Source organism: Vulpes lagopus, chromosome 16, assembly GCF_018345385.1.
Source record: "Vulpes lagopus strain Blue_001 chromosome 16, ASM1834538v1, whole genome shotgun sequence".
Classification (NCBI taxonomy): domain Eukaryota; kingdom Metazoa; phylum Chordata; class Mammalia; order Carnivora; family Canidae; genus Vulpes; species Vulpes lagopus.
The window spans coordinates 52,743,978-52,760,565 of NC_054839.1; the positions used below are offsets into that span (position 1 = coordinate 52,743,978).

At 36.5% G+C, this 16,588-nt stretch overlaps 1 protein-coding gene across 1 annotated transcript in view; it reads right to left on the minus strand.

Annotated features, from left to right (window-relative positions):
* Window positions 1-16,588, minus strand: part of VWA8 (von Willebrand factor A domain containing 8) — a 342,545-nt gene that overhangs the window by 159,575 nt on the left and 166,382 nt on the right. Inside the window, exon 21 of the mRNA XM_041731061.1 lies at window positions 9,783-9,859. Within this exon, the coding sequence (XP_041586995.1) occupies window positions 9,783-9,859 (77 nt within the window). The remainder of the gene's footprint in view (window positions 1-9,782; window positions 9,860-16,588) is intronic.

A 16,588-nucleotide genomic window follows, 5' to 3' on the forward strand; every position in this document is an offset into this window, starting at 1 on the left:
TTCAAGGCCTACAACAATGCTGGAGACTGCACTTTCCCCTCAGTAAAGGTTCCCTGTAGGATATGCCGTTGGTGTCCTACACAGATCTCCTTTACCACCAAATGCACCTGGCCCCCAGCTACTGTAGCAATGAATTCTGAAAGCACGTAGCCATGCCCCTTCTCCAAAGAACTGCCCTCCACCAGTGGGGAGCTACTCTGCCCAGAAATGTCTGGGAGGTTAGAGGTTCCCCCTTATGCTCTCCTTGGGGGCAGCCCATAACCAATGACTTCCTGAGATGAGGGCAAAACAGCCTAGCCCTCTTGCTTCCAGATGGGCTAACTGGGAGTTCCATTCATGCTCCAGAGCTCTCTGTGAGGAGGCTGAGGCCAGACCTCAACCCAAACCATCTCTTTTCCATAGCCGTATCCTAACTCCTTTGCCAACCTGCAAGTTTTACTTCAAAGCACTCCCCCTAAAATTACTTGTGCAAACATTTCCATCTCTAGCTCTGCTTCTAGAATACCCATCCTAGATATTTTTGACTGTTTGAGTGAATGAATGATGCAAAAATGTAGAAATAACACTTAGATTTTTCTAGCAATGTTCTGAACTCTTCCTGTACAAAATATTACAGATATATGACAGTTAATAGAAAGTACTTACCGGGAGTTGTGAACTGAGCAATCCTATTAGGACACAAATGTATTTACTTAATCTAGGCACCTCATGCCATCTCTGTCTGCTTTTGTTGTCACTGCTGCCATCATCTAAAGAGTCTGGCCACAGCAATATCTGCCTCGCTTACAAGGACTAGCGCTTTCTAAAGCCTTTTAGATTTTAATAAATAAAAAGACTGTGGAAAAATATAGGGCACTGGTCCAAGCTACTTCTTCGCTCTCTCTGCTTACCTAAGGGTGCTGTAAGAAATTGGCCACTTATACTCACTGGAGAGATCAATAAAGAGAAGAACAGATATAAGTGGTTAGGATGCAATGTTAAGCCTGTTCAGATAATCTGACATTGAAACAGTTGTAAGCCTGAATTTATTTTTTATTACAACTGACGACGGAAAGCTTTTTAAATCTCTCCCCCATCAGAGTATCCCTAATTTTATAATATAAGTCAGTGTGAGAAAGTAATTCTCTTAACAAAAATGTGTTTTACAAGTTAAAAATCCACAAAAGTTTGGAAGACTGTAAATTAAATTTACATTAGTGATTGGCTTGAAGAAGAGGTGATGAGATTGGGGTGGTGGTTGAAGGGGACTTTAGCTATAATTACAACATTTTATTTCTGTAAAAGGAAGAGTAGAATCAAATTTGAGGAAAATATTAACAGTTGTTAAGTCTCAGTGATAAATTTGGGTATGTATCATATCATTCTATTTCCATTTCTTGGATTTTTAAAGTTTTCCCTCAATCTAAAAAAGTACATAACACTTGAAAGGAATGTGGCTCTTCCCTAATGGCAAGGTATATGGCAAAACTAAGACAAAATGCATAGGGCATCGGTGGTTCTCAAGCTTGTTCAACTTGTGGCTTAGGAAGTAAAAATGAAAAATCTTCCTTGTTTCCAGTCTTCTCTTCCAAAACAACCTACAGCATGCTGGGTGCTGGTACTACTAGTGTCAGGGGTCTGTGCACAGCTCTGAATCAGCAACCTCTCTAACCCTCAACCTGTGGGTGGAGTGCCGAGAGAGCCGAAGCAGCGTCGGCCTGGGAGGGACATCACCTAAAAGGCTAAATTAATTTGGTTTATGTTTTTATGAATTACCTGGGTGACAGTTGATGATATACCTCAGGGGAGAAAAAGTAAGTTTAATAATCTGGAAAACTGATCAAGGAAACAAAAAAATGATATTTTATATTACTACCGAAAGATGGAAATATATGGGGTAATTGGCCAAAGGAAAGACCTTGGGGTCAAGTTGAGCAAGGATTAGAAATAGGATGCTAGAATTTTAAAAAGTCAAGCTATTATACATGGACTGAGGTCTAGAAAGTAAGACTTGTTTGACAGTCTTACCACATGGCTGGTGCTTTAGTGAGGAACTGATTAAGGTTCTATCATCATGAAAATACTATTTGATCAACACGACAAAGTTAAGATGCAAGGCGGTGCAGTGTTTAGAGCAGAGGGCTGATGCCAGGTTGTGAGAAACCAGCTCTGTAACCTCAGCCAAGTTACTTAACTTCTCTGTGCCTCATTGTCCTCACCTGCAAAGCAGAGAGGGAAACAGTACTGATCTCACAGAGTTGTAAAGAGCAGCAATGAATTACACTTTGAATCCAGCTTAGAACAGTGCCCAGTTCAGAGCAGCTGCCATGTACATGTTTGTTAAATAGGGAAATAAAAGTACATGGAAATTTAAATGGATTTGAAGATCATCCAGAAAAGAGTAAAAAATTATTGCAAACTTGAAGATTTATGTGGAAAGGTTGGAGGAACTGGAATAATTCCTTTAGTGCAAAAGAGGCAGCAGAAGGCATCATTAGTGGGAAAACTGCTGTCCAACGGCTGATAAAATTGTTTCTAAAATAGCTTTTTCAAATTCCTAATGGGTAAGATGAGACAGGAATATCTCAGGGGTTTTGCGCAGCAGCTGACATGTGACGTGTCTCTAGTTCTCTGACGCTATCAGTACTAAGGATGTTTTGATGGCTCAGTAATCATTTTTTCTATGAGACTTAGAAAAGCTTTTAGTTTTTCTCTTTTCTGTCAATACAACCATTTTCCCTCTGGGACTTTGTGAATTTCCACATTATAGTGTCACGTTCAGTTTTCGTCAGCATGAGGAAAGTCTTGTACGTTGAATTATGTGGTGCCCATATCTCCCTCTTGGCAACAACCCTTGCATCTGTGCACAAACATCCTATGTTATACCAAGCTGCCTCTGGCTTCCTGGGTTTTAGATAGTATGTTGCCAATAACCCTAATGTCCTGTTCTCTGTTCTATACTTAGAAAACTTCTGCTTATCCCTTGACACTCAGTTTGAGTGCCACCTTTTCCAGATACCTTCACCACATCACATGCACATACTCAAAGTTGGGCAGCCCTCCTCAACATTCCTACAGAGCCTGCACATGCTTCTTTCATAGCTTACATACAACATCATATTGTAAAGTTGTCATCTCACCCCCAGACAAGCAAGCAAGGTCCTCTAGGTGACGATTGGGATCATCATCTATACATCATCAGTGCCTTAAAAGCCACTGACAAACAGTAGGAATCTAATACATACAAATTAGATAAAAGAATTAACAAATAATGAAAAAGCTAGACTCTGGCCTCAAAAAGTTCCTACTTGGATGGAGAGGTATGACTGGGGAAAGTGGAGAGGATGCAAATGAGATGTAGAAATTGAATATAATGCAAATCAGAGTGAGATAAGAAAGTGGGGTATGTGGGAAGAAACTAATTAGTTTGCCTACATATCTAAGTGCCTAAAATATGTCAGACACTGATTGATTTTTTCCACACATTCTCATTTAATTTTCACAACCATCATGCCAAGTATTTTTATTTCAATTTGGTAAGTAAGGAAATGAGGACTTGAGAAGTTCAAGGCCACCAAAAAAATGGCAAGGACATGGCTTGTTCTCTAAAACCCATTTTCTTTCACAATGGTTCACATTTAGTCCTACGGAATTTCAGAAGAGGGAAAAGTTATACTCAGAATCACAAATCAGAAAAGCTTCCATGTAGAAGTAAAAATGGACCAAATCTTGAAGGATTAAGAGGGAAACAGAGTGCATTTCAGATGGAGGAATAAAGACAGGTATGGATACAAGTCCAAAACTGGTGAGTAGGACATGGAATGGCACAGTCTGGAATAAGTTGAGCATACATGTGGAAAATCCCACTAAAGAGAAAGTTTGGACTAAACAGGGAACCTGGGAACTCTATATTCACAATGGGCACCACTATTAGAAAATAACCAACCAAGAGCATACAGGTCATACTACTGATTGGATCTGTGCTGTCATCTTCATATATGAAGGGTAGCAAATGAAAACATTAACTGGTAAAATAAATATTTCAAAGCTCTAAGATAATAATTCTTCATATAGAAGTGTCCTTTTGTCCACAGATGAAATATAGCTATAGAAGTTGACATATCAAATACCCTCTTTAACGTCAAAGTAACATAACATCGTGGAAAAACAAATAAATAGATGTACTTTACAAATATGAACTATGTAGTCTCTTCTGTTTGTAATATATGCCATAAAATTAATTATATCTATTAATCTTTTAAATTATCTAAATCATACACAGGACATCTTGATTTTAACTGAAGACATGAATTAAATTATGTTTCACGTATGAGATCTGAACATTAAAACATAAGATGGTAATACTTAAAAAATACACTGGTTGTATGTTTTATTCATGTATGTTTGGTGATGGTTTTACTTATCAAGATTTTGTTTTGAGTGGCCCAAACTGGTTTTGTTGGAATGACAACTGTAATTTATACTGAATATGACTGATTATTTAGATGGTAACATCACAAATCCATTAAAAGGAATCTAAAATAAACAAAGTAAAGATGCTAAGTAGGACACCCATAGATCAGAGAAGTCCAGAACATTTTATTGGACTACTATTTTTAGGTCTTTTAAAACACGTTTTTCTTGAAGCAATTTTATGACCTTAAACTTTACGGCAAATATAGCCCTAAAGCTGTATATAATGAAAAACTCCTCACACTGAAATTAGTGAGAATATCAAGTTTAGTGACAATCCTTTAATATTATATATTTTAAGTAGAAACAGAGAGTTTTTACTTCCAACTTCATAGTAAGTATCAAATATTGCCAAAAGGTCCTGGGTCCCTGTTATAATGAGTAGAAAATTGTAATACATCATCAATTATGTAGCAATGGGTGCTATAAACAAAAATAATACAAATGTTAGGCTTCGAAATTTTATTACATCTTGAATTTAGAAAGTTTTTCATAGATAACACATTTATACACTTATGTGGGCAATGTCAGAATTACCACGGAATATAAATAAGCAGCACAGTATTCTTTACTAATATATGGATCATTTGTTACCTTAAGACAAAAGGTTGGTATAAAAGACATTGTAGGCAGAAAGCAAGATGTGGTATCTCTCTCTAATCTTCTAAACTTTCTAAAGCACCTTGAATACCATCTTCTTGCCTATTTAAAGATATTGGAATATAGAGCTAAAAGATACTAGGAATGTCTTTGTCTACCTTTCTTAATCAGAGATGAAAGAATGGAGACCCAAAGGGAAACACAATGATAAACAGTCTCAAACACATACATAAATTAAAGGTTGAAAATCTATTATTTAAGCATCCATAGAAGAAAATTTAAAAAAGAAAAGCATACTAAACCCAAAGAAAATTAAAAGAAGCATATAACAATGATAAAACCAGAAATTATTGGATAGAAAAGAAATACACAATGGCCAAAAGTTGCTTAAACAGACCAATAATATTGATAACTTTCAGACAAAACTGATCATGAATAAAAGAGAGAGAAGGCAAATAACCAATATCAGGAATAAAAATGAAGATATCATTACTGATCCTAAAGACTGTAAAATATCATATGATATTATAAACAACTTTATGCCAATAATTAGAAGACAAGAAATAATTTCTAGAAAAATAAGACTCATCAAAACTTCTATGACTAAAAAAAAACTTCTATGACTATTAAAAATAATGAATTATAAGCAAAAGGTCTGTTTATAATCAGTATGATGGTGACATATACCCAGGAATAATTACTAAGTACCTGTTTTATTTCTTTGCTTCCTTTTTTGCTGATTGTGCTAAGTAATATTATTTCATAATTTACAATCAGAATTGGTTGACATAATTCAACCTAATACATCTTTCTTTAAAAATATTTTGGTGTCCAATATATACAAATGGAAAAACTGCCCTATCATACAAAGGGACTCTTACATAAAGTGACTTCTTTCTTTCCAGGGCATAAATTTTTGAGCTAATTTCAATCTCTGATGCCATCTTCAAGAGAAGTTGGCTTTCTGTTTGGCTATCTTATAATCTAAAATTTAAATTAATTTGTTTTTGCTTTAAGTTGACAATATATGCTTGAACGCATCAAAATATATACCAATTAAAACTTTCAAGTAATTACATATTTTTAAGGGCAGTAGAAACTAAACACAATGCGACCACAATAAAATAGCACAAATTCTCCTAAGAATGAACAACTGCAAAGCTCACTGTGTATCATACTTAAAATGTAAAATATGGTCTTTCCATGTGTCTTGTGGCTCAAAAACTTTAGAACTGTGATGTTATAAACAAAAGTTATTCAGGTGAGAACTAACAAACTAGTTAAACTTCATGATTCTTTCATTATTTTCCTCAAACTTTGTCCAGGAAGGAAGAAAAACTGGTTTTAAAGCTTACAGGTGAGGGGGAAAAGTCGTTTTTCAGGTTCACAGGAACATAAAATATTGAAATCATAAATAAGAATAGTATTAGAGTTCCTTAAAAACAGAAATTATGTTGATTTATCTCCTAAAACACTTAGTCCTGTAATCTTGACATAGTAAATTCCTAAAAAACAAGTGAGTTGAAATTCCTAGGTTTACATAAGGGATCATTCATACAAAGAAAAACTATGAGAAGCTGAGTAAATAGGTTAGAAATTTTCTGAAACAAAAAAAAAAAAAAAGAAATTTTCTGAAACTATATAGGTAACCTATACAAGTTAAGAACTTGCTATGCCAAAAAAAATAAAAATAAAAAAATAAAAAAAGAATTTGCTATGCCTTATTAAAACTAGCAAATCAGAATTTGTAGATATTTTGCTAAATTTATTTAAGTATTTCATATTTTATGCTATTGTAAATAATATTTGAAAATTATTTTCCGATTGTCCATTGCTATTAAAAATACACAACTGATGCTATATATTGACCTTGTATCCTGGGACCTTTCTCAATTCACTTATTTTGATTTTTTTTTTTTTCATAAACTTCCTAGGATTTCCTATATATACAAACATGTCATCTTTATATAAAATTTTACTGGAGGCCTGGGTGGTTCAGCAGTTGAGCCTTTGCCTTTGGCTCAGGGCGTGATCCCAGAGTCCCAGGATCAAGTCCCACATCAGGCTCCCTGCATGGAGCCTGCTTTTCCCTCTGCCTATGTCTCTGCCTCTCTCTGTGTCTCTAATGAATAAATAAGTAAAATCTTTAAAAAAAAAAAAAAAAAAAACTTCTTTCATTTAAACTCTTAGTTTAGTTTTTTGTTTTTTTTTCTTATCTTATTGCACTGGCTAGAGCCTCCAGCATAATGCTGAATAGTGAAAATTCTTGCCTTTTCCCCAGTCACAGAAAGAAAGCATTTAACTTTCACCATTAAATATAAGTTACCTGCAGGTTTTTCATAAATGCCTTTGATCAAGTTGAGGAAGTTTCCTATTATTTTTAATTTGCTGCAATGCTTTATTATGAACAGTATTAAATGTTATCAAATGCTTTTTTTTTTTTTGCAAGGATTGAGATGATCATATGGTTTTTTCCCTTATGCTGTAAATTAAATGAATTACATTATTTGGTTTCAGTTTTGTTTTGTTTTGTTTTGTTTTTTTAATGTTAAATCAGCCTTATATTCCTGGGATAAAACTGACTTGGTTATGATGTATTATCCTTTTTGTATATTCTTGAATTTGATTTGTTGATAATCTTTAAAGATTTATTTTTTGTATCCACGTTCATGGAAAATCTTGAACTGTAATTTGTTTATATTATGCAGGGTCTGTTGGTGAAAAAATATTTTCAGCTTTTGTTTATCTGAAAATGTCTTTATTTTCAAAGACTTTTTTTTGCCAAATACACTAGTCTACACTCACTTTTTTCATTCTCTTGGCACTTTCAAAACAATCATTTTGCTGAATTGTGGGCTTAATTTATATGACAAATCAGCAATTATTTTTATCATTTTCTCCTGTATGTAATATGCCTTTTTTTCCCTCTGTAAGTTTTCAAGATTTTGTCTTTCAATTTTCAACAATTTGAGCATGATGTATTTTGTTTTGGTCTCCTGTTTATCCTGTGTGAGATTCACTGAGTTTCCTGGATTGGTGATTTTATGCTTTCCATCAAATTTGGAAATTTATCCATTATATCTTCAAATATTGTTCTGCTCCTTCTTTTTCCTTTGAGTCTCCAATTGCTCATATGTGAGACTTTTTTTAGGGTTGCCATTCCTATATTGAGAATTCCTAATTACTCCCTCATTATGCTCATTTTCCCCCCTTTAAATGCCTGAATATATTTATGGCAACTGTTTTTAGACTCTGGCTGCTAATTCCACCATCTGTCATAGCTCTGTTGACCAATTTTCCTGCTTCTTTGTATGTCTAGTAATTTTCTATTGAATGCTTGTCATTTTGAATGCTATGTGTTGTTAATAGATTTTGCAGTCTTCCTTCATTTCATGTTAAGTTTGTTTGGCTAACCAGTTAAGGGACTTTTGAATCAGACTGACCTCTTAAAGACATTTCCCCTCCAACGTCCATTCCCTTAATTTTTAATGTCATTCTGTATGAGAAATAAAGACTTCTCAAATACTACTAAATAGCAAGCATCCTTGTGTTTTCTCAAGGCTAATTTTTAAACTTATTAAAGATGGACATAGAGTAGCTTTTATTCTAGGGATAGACTGGCTCTACTTCTAATGCACAGACTTTACAGAGTATCTTCTGAATACCAGGACTGAAGGCTCCTAACCACATGGGAGCTCTGGTAGTTGTTCAGCTCACAGATCTCTGGTAGTTGTATATTTCCTAGTGTTTGTGAGTCTTGTACAGTTTTGTAATTTACTATGGTAGGACTAATCTGGTGCCACTTACTCTATAACAGCCAGTGGTGTAAATCCTAAGACGGAGTTTCTGACAATCCCTCAGCTTTATATTGGTTCTCTTCTCTTCCCCTATGATTTATTAATTCTGCCTTTTTTTCTCCTACATTTTTCTCTCAAGAATATATCATTACATAATGAAAGGACCCAAATGAGAAATTAATTCCTGTCAATCAATCCAATGTTATTTCTACTACACAATATTTTTTATCTCCTGGGATCAAAATAACAATTCAATCTAGTTTTAAGTTGCTTGTTACTTGGTATATTCTTTTTCTTTCTCTTTCTCCCCTCTCCATCTCTCTGTCTTTGTCTCTCTCTCTGTTTTGGTAATAGATCTACTACTTAATTTTATCTTAGGAAGATTTAGAACAGGTTGATTGAGAAAGCTAGAAACAGCTGATTTCTAGAATATCTATCTGGCTAAAAGCTGTCCCTGAACCAGCATTCTGATCTCAAAAAAACTAAATAATCCAGAGTGTTTATAAGGAAGACAAGGAGATTAATAACTTATTCTACATTTTTGGTTCTTTACCTCATACCTGAGATCATATAGTTTATTGTTTCTCCTTGTGAGCTATTTTAGCTTCCTGTTAGTGAATGGGCTTAGCTTCTACATATTTTTATTCTAATTTAAGAACCTTTATGTTGATGAAATCTGCTCCTAGAATGTAATGTTCAACACTCTCTGTCCACAAAATATCTATTAATTCATGTTTATAAAGCATTAGTCACTAAAAAAATAAATTTTGCAATGTTTTATTGCCTTTTAAGGAGAAGAGGGATAAGGACAGGAGGAAAAGAAATGAAACTGGTTTATAAAACGGGCTTTTAAGAAAGTATTTTTAAATTGCACTGGGAGAAAAATAAATGATTGAATTAGGTCTCAAGAGCCTGTGGGTTTTATACTCTTACCTGTGCAGCTGGATGTATTCTCGGGGCCTGTTGAGCAAGTGAAGGAATCTGTCAACAATCTTGTTTTTTCCTACACCCTGTAATTACATAGAGAACATTAAATAAAAAGAAATTTTTGTGGAAGTAAAACAAAATAGAAGAATATTTTGCCAAAACCTATTTTCTCAAAGTGTGTACTGTTTCAGTTCACTATTAATGAAAACATACACATACATACATCCACACATATATGTTTACATATAGCAAACAAATATGCACAGCTTCTATGACATAAAGAGATTATTAACAAATTTACTTCTAAATACACTAGCTTCATTTACATCAAATACACTAACCACACTCTTCTTATTTAAAAGGAACTTCATAATTATTTTTAGCTTCTATTGTTTGTTTTTCTGTTTCATAATTTTATACTTAAGTATAGACATTGCAACACAACATTAACTATTGCAGATTTGAAGAATGGCATCAAAGGCAATAAAGTAAGTATAAAAAAATGACTTTTCTTATCAGTTCCTTGGAAGTATGGTTTTTAGTTACAGGCAGATTAATATAATACTGTACTTCTGTTTTAATTAAACACTCATTTCTTCTCCTTTTATCCCACTTTCCAGTCCCTCAAAACAGTGGAAACCTAAATTATAACCAGGGTTTATTAATAAGTCTCAACTATATCTGCTTTTGCCAGGAATGTCCTCATTTCCTTAACATTTATTGGTGCTGAGAGTTGCTGTCCTTTTGCAGAAGACAGACTGTTACAAATGGAAACCATTCCCATGCTAGTTCCCTATTTTAAAGTTTTCACCTAGGAGTGGAATACTCTATTAATGGGATGTGACTCTTTTAACAAGTGGGTTGTGTGGGAAGAGTAGAAATGGTTAAAAAGCTAACTACCATGTATCATATGTTATAGCAATAAATAACACTTGTTGATTTCTTATACCCTGCCACACTCTATGCTAAGTATTTGCATGTGTTATTTCTTTTAGTCATCATAACAATTCTAAGAGGTAGGTATTATGATTACTACAAACTCACGAATCAAGACACCAAGGCTCAAAAAAGCTAAGCAACACGCTCATGGTCACACAGCTAGTCACAGGGGAACTGGGATTCAAATCCAAGCCTCTCTGATTCTGCTGCTGACTGAGCCAGCCAGGAGCCCCCTATGATATAGGTTCTAATAGCCTTAAAATCTTTCTCTTTTCTTTGATCCACTAAATATGTCATAAGATGATAGATGCAAGAGAGACCAAGGGGACTGGAATGATTACCAACTACTTAATAAATAAAACAGAGGTATGAAGCACACACAGTCAGTAGCAAGCAATTAAAATCCATTGTACATCCTTGAATCAGAGAGAAACACAATGAAATCAATGTTTAAAGAAGGTCAATATGGCAATAATATGCAAAATATGCTGACTGACAAAAGGAGAGACTTGTATCCAGAAGATTGTTTATTCATTCAACATAGTAACAAACATTTATTGGGTGCTAGCGTATGTCAGGAGAGATGGCAGTGAACAAGACACAGGTAAGGTTTCTTCTGCTCTTATGGAGGAACTTCCACTTCAAGAGTCTGGAGACAGACTGGAAGGTAGATTAGAAAAGTAGGTAGAAAGGCATCAAGGTATAATTGACCACTAAATAAGTAAATAAAGTTATCAAAAAGTGATATTCTCTATACAGAATTAAGTTTGGGTAAGGCGGGATCCCTGGGTGGCGCAGCGGTTTGGCGCCTGCCTTTGGCCCAGGGCGCAATCCTGGAGACCCGGGATCGAATCCCACATCGGGCTCCCGGTGCATGGAGCCTGCTTCTCCCTCTGCCTGTGTCTCTGCCCCTCTCTCTCTCTCTCTGTGACTATCATAAATAAATAAATAAAAAAAATTAAAAAAAAAAAAGTTTGGGTAAGGCAATAGTGAGTGGGTGGTAATCAATATTGATTTAGAAATGAAGACCTTTCCTTAGGTAACTTTAAGCTAAAATCTAAATGATAAGGAGCCGGTGTTATGACGATTAAAAAAAGGGCATTCCAGGAAAAAGAGTTGCTACCGCTGATCTCCTAAAGTGGAAATAAACTCAGGATACTTGAGGAACAGCCAGTGTGTTCAAGTGTTGTGGGGGAGAAAAGAATGTATGAGATAAAGAAATAAAAGTAAGCAGGGCTGCGGGGCACCCGAGTGGCTTAGTTGGTTAAATGTCCTACTCTTGATTTCAGCTCAGGTCATGATCTCAGGGTCCTGAGATCGAGCCTGTGTCAGGCTCTGCACGCAGCGGGAAGTCTGCTGGAGATTTTCTCTTCCTCTGCTCCTGCTCTGTCTCTGTCTCTCTCTAAAATTAACAAATAAGGGGTGTCTGGGTGACTCAGTCGGTGGAGCATCTGCCTTCAGCTTGAGGTTGTGATCTCAGGTTGATGGGATTGAGTCTTACATCAGGCTCCCTGCTCAGCAGGGAGTCTACTTTTCCCTCTCCCTCTGCCCCTCCCCCTGCTCCTCTGTGCAGGCTCTCTCAAAGTAAATAAGTGAATCTTTTAAAAAAAATCCAATAAAGTAAACAAATAAATCTAGGAAAAAAAAAAAAAAAGTAGGGCCTAATCAACTAGGTTTTACAAGCCAAGGTGAAAAAATGGGATTTTATTCCATGAGATGGGGAGCCACTGGAAGACTTTTTAGCAGAGAAGTGCCATGAACTAATACAGATAATAAAAAAATCACTTTAGTTAGGTACGGAGAGTGAATGATAAGGGAGGGAGTAAGAATGGAAACTAGGAAACCAGTTAGAATGCTACTGCAAGAGTCCAGGTGAGAGACAGTGATGGTTTGGGCTAGGGAGGTATAAATGGAGAAGGATATATTCAAGTTGTTGGCAAGTAAAGTTGATAAAACGGACTGACGGATTAGATATGGGAGGATAAAGGAAAAAGAAAGATGAAAGATTACTTCTAGGTAATTCCTTGAGCAAAAAGATGGGAAAGGGCTAGGGGAGGAAGACTTTTTTTCTAGAGGAGAATCAAGAGCTAACTCTTTCTTCAAAGTACTTATTATCATTTAACATTCTATCAATTTATTTACTTCTTATCCTTTTTCCAGCCTCAATTTATTTACTTCTTATCCTTTTTCCAGCCTGGAAATGTTAGATCCTTGAGAAGCTTATTTTGTTCACCACCATATTGCTAGGGTGTAGAACAGTGCTGGCACAAAGTAGACACAGAACTACTGGTCAAATGAATTAATGATGTTTCCATCTCCACAACTGTTTATGGCAGAAACCCCAGCCACTCTCGCTACTTCTCACTCTACCTCTCAATTCATAACTAATTCCTCTCGTTTCTACCTCCAAAATATATCTTATGTCTGCCAAATTTCTCCAGAATCATTTTAAACCAAAGTAATGTCATATTTTGTCTAAAAAAGTGCTTCTCAAGCTTTGATGAGCAAATGAATCACCTTTGAGATCTTGTTAAAATGCAGACTGATTCAGTAGGTCTGGGGTGGGATCTGAGACTATGCATTTCTAAGATGCTGCCAAGTGGCACCAACGCTGCTGGCCGGCAGACCATACTTTGTACGCCAAGAATACATACCTGCAAAAGTCTCATGATGGAGCTCCCTACATTCATTCATGGTATTTAAAATGTATTTCTCACATTGCAGCCAGAGTAAATTCTTGACAGATAAATTAGATTGTGTCATTCTGCTCAACCCCATTCAATAGCTTCTCACTGCATTTAAAATTAATTTGGAAATCCTTCCTGTGAGCTGTCTGGTCCCAGCGGCTCTACCCTTCTCTCCAGCCCTCCTGTGCCACTCTTTTCCTCCTAAACACCGTTCCAGTCACATCCAACTTCCTTCAGTCCTTAAAAGATTCCAAACTCTTCCTACCTCAGGGGCTTTTGCACAAGCACATCCTTCTCCTTTAGGGAGCTTTTCTCTCATTCATCATCTTAGCCATTTTCACTCGTTACCTTAATTCCCTTCCTCACAAAGGCCTTTACTACCTCCCTATGTAAGTCAGGCTCTTCCTCATCTCCTATACTCACCTGTATTTTTCCTTCTTAAGCATAGAGAGATTTGTATGTGTGACAACTCGCTTGAAGTCTCTTTCCACTGTTCTGTGAACTGAAAGTGCCATGTGGCCAGGGTCCAGGCCTATTTACTGCTATGTCCCCAGAGCCTTGCACAGAGTCTGACACAAAAATGCATGCATGCAATAAATATCTGTCCAATGAATGAATGAAATACAGAGAATTTGGAAAATACCAGAAAAGGGTATAAATCCCAGTAAGATATAAACTGTGAACATGTTAAAAAAAAGATAATGAATACAAGAAACTGTGATGAGTTATAGACTTGTAAAAACTGGGCAAGTTTTTGCAAATGATCCAATTTATACATTTCACCTACGAAAGATTCAGTTATCGGAGCTGTCAAACTGACAAACACACTAAAGTAAGGAAAATGGATCATTTCATCCTCTAGGAACCTTTTTTTTTTTTTTTTAAGTATTTTATTTATTCCTGAGAGAGAGGGGTGGGGGGCAGAGACAAAGGCAGAGGGAGAAGCAGGCTCCATGCAGTGAGCCTGACATGGGACTCGATCCTGGGTCTCCAGGATCAGGCCCTGGGCTGAAGGTGGCGCTAAACCACTGAGTCACCAGGGCTGCCCTAGGAATCTTTTTGATATCTAACTGGATTTCTCCTGAAAACAGTATAAGCCTAACATAGAAACAAAGAGAAGGAAAATATTTTCACACTTGCACATATACTACAAAGCTCTGTAAGCTTTAAATGGCATGCTACAACAAACAGAATTTTAAATAGATACATTTAGATGAGTAAAGTGTGTTTGTTAATACATCACCTCTGTTAATTTCAATGAATCTAGAGAAAAGCATGTATCACAAATGCATTGTAATGTCAGAAATGTGAGGACTGCCTGAAAGAAACAAATCATGAAAAGCTACTATCAGGAGTTCCTGCTCCCTCCCCACTTCCAAAGTTACTGAATCAACCATGTCTTTTCAGACTGTTCCTGAGCAACACACTGTTTTAGGGGCTTACAGTCCCATAAATGTAGGATGTGACGTGAAGTCTCCAGCTGCCACTAGGGAGTTCTTTTGCTGTATTCTTTATGTTAGGGTCTTTAGAACTTCAACCTCAGCTGTCTTCTTGCTCCATATACTCTCTCTGGGCGATCACACTCATTCCCATAACTGGAATCGTCACACATGGCTCACACTTCTTTCCTAAGCTCCAGCTGAGACCCCCTATTCTTAACTGTCAAATGAACTTCTGCACCAGATGTTCATACTGGACTCATTATGTTGTCACCGAAACCTACTCCTTTTTCTTTTTAATCCAAGTATAAGAGTATTACCATGTACCCAGCTGCTCAATGAATGAATCTTGGAATGTTTTTGACTATTCTATTTTTTCCCCATGGTATCATTCAAAAAGGCACTAGAACTTGCGTAGTCTCTACCTGAGAAACATTTTGATTCTTTCTTGTCCCTCCTTTCTTTCCTTCCTATCTTCTCCCCCTCCCTTGTCTAATCCATCAACTGTTTTAACACATAATGTTAAAGGAACTATACTTGCTGAGCAAGATATGATGGTAAGTAAAACAGCCACAGCCCATGGCCACATTCACAGCTTACAGTATAGTAGGAAACACAGACAATTAAGCAAACATAATCGATTGGCCTGTAATACATGCTTTGCTATGGAACATCCAAGATGCCTCAAGATTTTAGCAAAGGGCTCAGGAAGGCCCACCACACACAGTGATGTTTACTAGGGGTATCAAGGAGGTAAGGGGAAGCAGAAAAAAGAGGAATGCTTCAGGTAGAGAGAACAGTGTGTGTAAAGACTTGAGGGTAATCATGAGCTGGAGCACTGGAGAAGTCTGAGAGAAGTCAAAGGCTAGGGCAGGTACAAGGTAGGTGGTGGTAATAAACAACACAAGAATGGCAGGCAGGGTCTAGCCCTGGCAAAGCCTTGGAAGCCACTTTAAAGAGTTTGGACTGTTTCCAAAAAGCACTGAGAAGCCACTGAAGTGGAGGGGTCATAGGATCAGATTTTGATTTTTGGAAAATCATGCTGGTATAATGATTTGGCAGAGAGAAAAAAAGAAAGCACAGGAGAGCAGTTTGGAAACTCTTTAAACAAATAGGAGATGATGGTGGCTTAAACTGAGGAGAAGAAATGGAGGGATTTAGGAGATATTTAGGGAAAAGAACTAATAGGCTTTGGTGATGGACTGGATGTGGGGATGAGGAGATAGGGAAGTCAAAGTTTCTATTTTGGGCAACAGGGTGGAAGGCGGTGCCATTTACTGACAAATGAAACAGGGGAGGAGAAGTGCATTTACTGGGTGGGGGAGGGAAGTTTAGTTTTAAAAAAGGCAGTTTAATTTTGGATTTGTTTACTTTGAAGTGCCTGCTTCCCATATCTGCTCCTTCCTCTCCAATGCACTGTCACTTCTCAAGGGCAGCCCATCATCTTGCTTGGACTCCTAGAAAAGATCCTATTTGGTGTCCTTCCTCTGGACTCACAACAGGCCAACCCATCATTTGTTTTGTTATTTTTCTAAAACAAGATCTCATCAGGTCACTTCTGACTTCATTTTAACAGCTCGGATAGTTCCTTCGAGGAAATGCTAAAAGCATAACCTCAGAAGGAATTTCTGTAAATATCCTGAGCAAAGAGGAACAATTACAGTGATGTGCCCTTTCCAATCATAGTTCTTGCTTAGAACAGAAAATCCTCAGGGTTAATTTAATTGAATAAATACATAAATAGTAT